We start from the raw sequence: 6,401 nt of genomic DNA, 5'->3' as shown, positions 1-6,401 counted from the left end.
CTTTAATTTTTTTTTTTTATCATTGACAGGTATATTTATGTATTGAATTCATTTTGAGGAAGCACATTGTTTAGAGAGTAGATTTACCCATAAAGGCCAAAAGTTGCCAGATTTCAGAACCCACAATCCACACTTTGTTGAGCTGTTTACTAAGGGTTCAGACTGCAGCTTAAAAGCACTGTGATTCAAAAGATGCTGTTACACCTGAGTGTAATGCAACTGCACCATAAACATTCTGCACGAAATTAGATTCAAGTAGGAGATGAGATAACTGAAAACACTGCTGCTGTGCAGTGCAGGCTGGATTAATCAAAACCTGTGACAGCAGCTAGGAGAATGTTCATAGTTTTGTTGGTATGATTGTTGCCGAACAGTCAATGCTTGTTTGTTTGTTTTTATTTTAGTCCCCCTGTGTGTATATATGTATATATATACACTGATCAGCCATACACATTAAAACCACCTCCTTGTTTCTACACTCACTGTCCATTTTATCAGCTCCACTTACCATATAGAAGCACTTTGAAGTTCTACAATTATTGACTGTAGTCCATTTATTTCTCTACATACTTTTTAACCTGCTTTCACCCTGTTCTTCAATGGTCAGGACACTCCCAGGACCACCACAGAGCAGGTATTATTTAGGTGGTGGATCATTCTCAGCACTGCAGTGACACTGACATGGTGGTGGTGTGTTAGTGTGTGTTAGTGCTGGTATGAGTGGATCAGACACAGCAGCGCTGCTGGAGTTTTTAAATACTGTGTCCACTCTCTGTCCACTCTATTAGACACTCCTACCTGGTTGGTCCTCCTTGTAGATGTAAAGTCAGAGACGATCTCTTATCTATTGCTGCTGTTTGAGTTGGTCATCTTCTAGACCTTCATCAGAGGTCACAGGATGCAGCCCACAGGGCACTGTTGGCTGGATATATTTTTGGTTGGTGAACTATTCTCAGTCCAGCAGTGACAGTGAGGTGTTTAAAAACTCCATCAGCATTACTGTGTCTGATCCACTCATACCAGCACAACACACACTAACACACCACCACCATGTCATTGTCACTGCAGTGCTGAGAATGATCCACCACCTAAGTAATACCTGCTCAGTGGCGGTCCTGTTGGGGTCCTGATCATTGAAAAACAGGATGAAAGCAGGTTAAAAAGATACGTAGAGAAATAGACAGTGTCAGTAATGGTAAAACTACAAAGTGTGTGTGTGTGTGTGTGTGTGTGTGTTTACATTTAAATTGCAGTTGCCAGCCCCCTTTACATAAACTATTGCTGCCTTCAAGTCCTCCTCGGAAGTTCCTACTTACGAGTTCGGAGGTCGTAATTACGACATGATGTGCGTTCAAGTGGTTTTTGGTCGGGTAAAAATGGACGCCATGACAAAACTCCTTTTGTTTATGCTTTTATTTTTGTATAATCAAAAACAGGAACTCTATTTTGGATGAATGTACGTAAACAACACAAAAATATCTGTGCACAAAATATCTGCTCATGAGGCAACACTTTTTGGGTTCTTCTGATCAGCTTTGTTGCTATTCTTCATCAGAACAAGTGCACGTTGCACGTTGTGCACTTGTATACAAGCTTGAATTTTACATTTAACATGCAAAACTACCACTAATAAGCTAAAAACTTTTACCGTTTACTGTAGGGGCAGCATCCATACCGGCAGTCGCCATGACGTTTTGTTAATGACACGCCCCCACATCGGAAACTCGGGGCTCATCGAAAAATCCGAGTTTCCCACTGGTAAATACGACATTGAGTTGCCGTTCATGTGCCCTCATCTCGTAAATACGATATTTCCGACACGACTTGAAGGCAGCATATGCTCTTGCGGTATTTGTGCACTGGCCCTTTAAATGGTGTTCCCTCAGCTGTCCGCTAGTTATGACATGTTGATTATGCATACACGACAACACAGAGCACAGAGAAACCCGGGGAGAGAAGCAGCTGCCTACGTTTCCTCTATCAAGCTCGACTACACTACATCACAAGTACTAAAACGCAACAAGGCTGGATTAATTGAGAAATATTTAGGATATATGTTCGACTGCTACATCGACCACAGTGAATACAAGCTAAGCGGCTAACAGCTCCACTCACACAGAGCTTCGTTCTGCGTCTACATAAGAAAATCAGCCCGTCCGTCGGGCTGAAAGTAAAAAGAAGCTCGGAATAACCATGATGAAGAAAAAGAAATTTAAATTTAGAGTGGATTTTGAGCTGGATGAACTCTCCTCGGTTCCGTTCGTGAACGGAGTATTGTTCTGTAAAGTGCGCTTGCTTGACGGCGGCTTTTCAGAGGAATCGTCGCGGTAAGGAGCTTCTGTTTACGTCCAGCATGTTACAGTTAATAACATCATAACGCCCATGTCAGAGTCAGACTTCTTTTTCAACATTAATAATTTAATTTCACACCCTTAGTGTTCCCCAGAATTCATTCGTTTACATTTTAAGCACCCACTTCGTCCTGGCCAGGGTCGCGGTGGGTCAACTTGGCTCAAGGCAGGAACTCGTACTATACTATACCCAGTCTATGTCAGGTTGACACACTCACCCATTCACTCAATTATACACTGATCAGCCATAACATTAAAACCACCTTCATGTTTCTACACCTTGTCCATTTTATCAGCTCCACTTACCATATAGGAGCACTTTGTAGTTCTACAATTACTGACTGTAGTCCATCTGTTTCTTTGCATGCTTTGTTAGCCTGCCTACAGAGCAGGTATTATTTAGGTGGTGGATCATTCTCAGCACTGCAGTGACACTGACATGGTGGTGGTGTGTTAGTGTGTGTTATGCTGGTATGAGTGGATCAGACACAGCAGCGCGTCTGGAGTTTTTTAATACCATGTCCACTCACTGTCCACTCTATTAGACACTCCTACCAAGTTGGTCCACCTTGTAGATGTAAAGTCAGAGACGATCACTCATCTTATCATCTGTGATCACAGTACGCTGCCCATGGGGTGCTGTTGGCTGGAGATTTGTGGTTGGTGGACTGCTCTCAGTCCAGCAGTGACAGTGAGGTGTTTAAAAACTCCATCAGCGCTGCTGTGTCTTATCCACTCATATCAGCACAACACACACTAACACACCACCACCATGTCATTGTCGCTGCAGTGCTCTGAATGATCCACCACCTAAATAATACCTACTCTGTAGTGGTCCTGGAAGAGTCCTGACCATTGAAGAACAGCATAAAAAAGGGCTAACAAAGCATGCAGAGAAACAGATGGACTACAGTCAGTAATTGTAGAACTACAAAGTGCTAAATGATATGATAAGTGGAGCTGATAAAATGGACAGTGAGTGTAGAAACAAGGATGTGGTTTTAATGTTATGGTTGATCAGTGTACCCTTGGGTGCAGTTAAGGCTGCATAGTAACTTGGTGGGTAGGTATTAATCACCCCCAGCTGTTGTTTTTCCAGTGTTTACTTACATTACCTTAGCAAATATAAATACAACAAACAAAATACATAGCTTGTTAGATTATTTATGTGATTGACTTGCTTATAGTTAATATGAAAAATAATATAATATATAAAATGTCATAAGGCAGCTGTATGGAAAACAATGGCCTAATACTACTATTACACAAATATAATAAACAGTAAAATATATTAGGGCCATCCAAATTAGGGCAATCTGACAGTTATATGTGGATATCTGGGGACATTACCACAATGCTATACTTTACTGAACAGTGATGGCCTAACACCTGGCCACCCAATGGTTAGACGGAAACCTGGACTGGCCTATAAGCCAGAGTGTTTCAAACCAACAGTGCAATTTGGTGGTGGATGAGTGATGATATTGTTTCTGTGTGTTTCTGCAAGGCTTGAATTATCTAGATTGGTCTTTGTAAAGGACGCATAAATCAAGCCAGGTACAAGGTTAATCTAGAAGATGGTTGGTCACAAGCCACCAAACAAAGCTGAGCTATTTGAATTTTTGGACCAGGAGTGGCAACAAGTCTCCCACCAGGGATCTGAAAGACTGGTGGAGAGCATGTCCAGACATGTGAAAGATGTGGCTGAAAATCAGGGTTACTCTGAACTCTTCTCAAGTTAAAGCATTAGTATTGTGCTCTTTTTTTGTTGCATTTTTCTTATTTTGACCAGTTTGGCCATGTCTGTAAATAATAGCAGGCCGTCCACATGATCTTGGATTTATGTTTCAATGCTTGTGTGCTCATCGTGGGTGCTTCTGATAGTGGACAGGAGTTAGCATGGTCACATTGACTGGCCTGTTAGCACAGAAGGGGTTGATGCACTGTATTGTCACACATTAATCTTTAAATCATTTAAAACTGATCTGCAACTTGAGTCACAATAGCTCATCTGTTGGTCCTTAGCCTTTATATCCTCTGGCATAGGTCTTGGCCACCCAACAACCTGTTAGCTGTTTGTGATTTGTCCCTCCTTTGACCACTGTCTGTCGGTTCTCATCACATCAATCGAGTCATCTGGCTATAACAATTTTACCCTTATTAAGGTCACTCAGGTCTTTATGCCTAATCATATCGGTGGCATTTAACAAGTGTGCTACCACTAACTACCATCAGCCCAACATTATATTTCAATATATACAATATTTCTTTGACTGTGGCATGCACAGTTGTTACCAAATAGGCATTGCCATGCACAAGTTTTGGCTCATCTTTGTGTGTGTGTGTTTTCGTAACCTGTGTCAGGAAGCAGAACATAGCCCTACTTAATATAGCACTGAATCTGTTCATATAAAGTGGGTTTTCGGGGCAAATTAATTCCAGTACAGAAATAGCATTTTCTATTTAAAACAGGAGATTTAAACTGGTGCTTTGAGCAAAAATGAATCAGAGAGATGTAGCGTACATTTATGAAAGTGAAGTGACTAAATGAGTGACTCAATTATTCACCAATACAACAAACAAATACTAACTGGATGATGATAATGCCTTCCTAATAGAGGCTTTCACCCATGGCTAACGTTAGGCTACCTAGTCTACTAGTACATGCGGTATTTAACAGGTGTACTAACATTAACTACCATCAGCCCAACATTTAATATTTCTCTGTGACATGCTCAGTTATTACCAGATAGGCATTGTCATGCACAATTTTGCCATGCACAATTTTTGGCTCATCATTGTGTGTGTGTTTTAGTAACCTGTGTCAGGAAGCAGAACACAGCAGCACTCCTTAATATAGCACTGAATCTGTTCATATAAAGTGGGTTTTGGGGGCAAATTAATTCCAATACAGAAATAGCATTTTCTATTTAAAACAGGAGATTTAAACTGGTGCTTTGAGCAAAAATGAATCAGAGAGGTGGAGCGTTCATTTTTGAAGGTAAAGTGACTAAATGAGTGACTCAATTGTGCACCAATACAACAAACAAATACTAATTGGGTGATGATAATGCCTTCCTAATAGAGACCTTCTACCCATGGCTAACATTAGGCTATCTAGTCTATTAGTTGTGTGTTAATGATAACAAAACAGTATAATGGTTACAGAATATGTAACATAAATTGATTCCATTTTATTAACCCTGTTCTATCTTACAGAAACATGTCTAAGTTACATGTCTAAGTTAGGGCTGGCTCAATACCACTTTTTTATGTCCGATACCAATACTGCAAATTGAGTATCTGCCGATACCAATTCGATACCGTCATTTCACCTCTCAAACAACTAAGCAGTAATAATACATGTCTTAATGCACCATGGTTAAACTAGCTATCTAAATAACAATTGTTTTTAATAATCTAAAAACGTGACAGAACTTTAACGGAAAATCTCAACACTGCGCCAATTGTAATTGGTCTATTGCGTGTGACTGACATCCACATCTTCCAATTGTAGACACTTTATACGACACGCCGTAAAACTTAAAACACACTGTAAAACACGCCGTGTTTTTAGATGTGGCAGTAGTAGATGATTTTTTACAATTCTAAAAGTTTAAGTGGATCAGTGTGTTTTAATTTTTAAATGGTCTTATTTACATTAAGTGTTATTTACAATAAGCAAAAGTATCAGATCGGATTACATGTTTTTTTCCTTCCGATATCCAATCCAGTGATTTGGACCAATATCGGAGTATCGGATCAGTGCCAGCCCTAGTCTAAGTTTAATAAATGTGCCAGTGAGCTGCCATAAACATTAAGTTTGCTTGACTCATAGTCTTTGCTTTAATCCTGTAGTGGATACTTGTGTCACACTACATTGATTAGCTGTAAAAGAGAAAGCTCCAAGCTCAGTTTGGATTTAGTTGACCAGCTTGCTCTGATTCCCAATCTTACACTGTTACTACAACTGTTGCTGTTTAAAGTCAAATCTATTGGAGATGTTTAGGACTTCTTAAGGAAGTTTCTATGCTAAAGATATACTAAAAG

At 40.0% G+C, this 6,401-nt stretch overlaps 1 protein-coding gene across 2 annotated transcripts in view; it reads left to right on the top strand.

The window, feature by feature from the left end:
* Positions 1–1,939: 1,939 nt before the first annotated feature.
* The window catches only part of fam102bb (family with sequence similarity 102 member Bb), a 37,498-nt gene continuing 33,036 nt past the window's right edge, over positions 1,940–6,401 (top strand). For both annotated transcript variants that reach the window (XM_063001217.1, XM_063001216.1), the window contains exon 1: positions 1,940–2,327. In XM_063001217.1, the coding sequence (XP_062857287.1) occupies positions 2,194–2,327 (134 nt within the window). In that variant the 5' untranslated portion in view covers positions 1,940–2,193. The remainder of the gene's footprint in view (positions 2,328–6,401) is intronic.

Source organism: Trichomycterus rosablanca, chromosome 9 (genome assembly GCF_030014385.1).
Source record: "Trichomycterus rosablanca isolate fTriRos1 chromosome 9, fTriRos1.hap1, whole genome shotgun sequence".
Taxonomy (NCBI): domain Eukaryota; kingdom Metazoa; phylum Chordata; class Actinopteri; order Siluriformes; family Trichomycteridae; genus Trichomycterus; species Trichomycterus rosablanca.
This window is presented reverse-complemented; position numbering and strand designations above follow the sequence as displayed.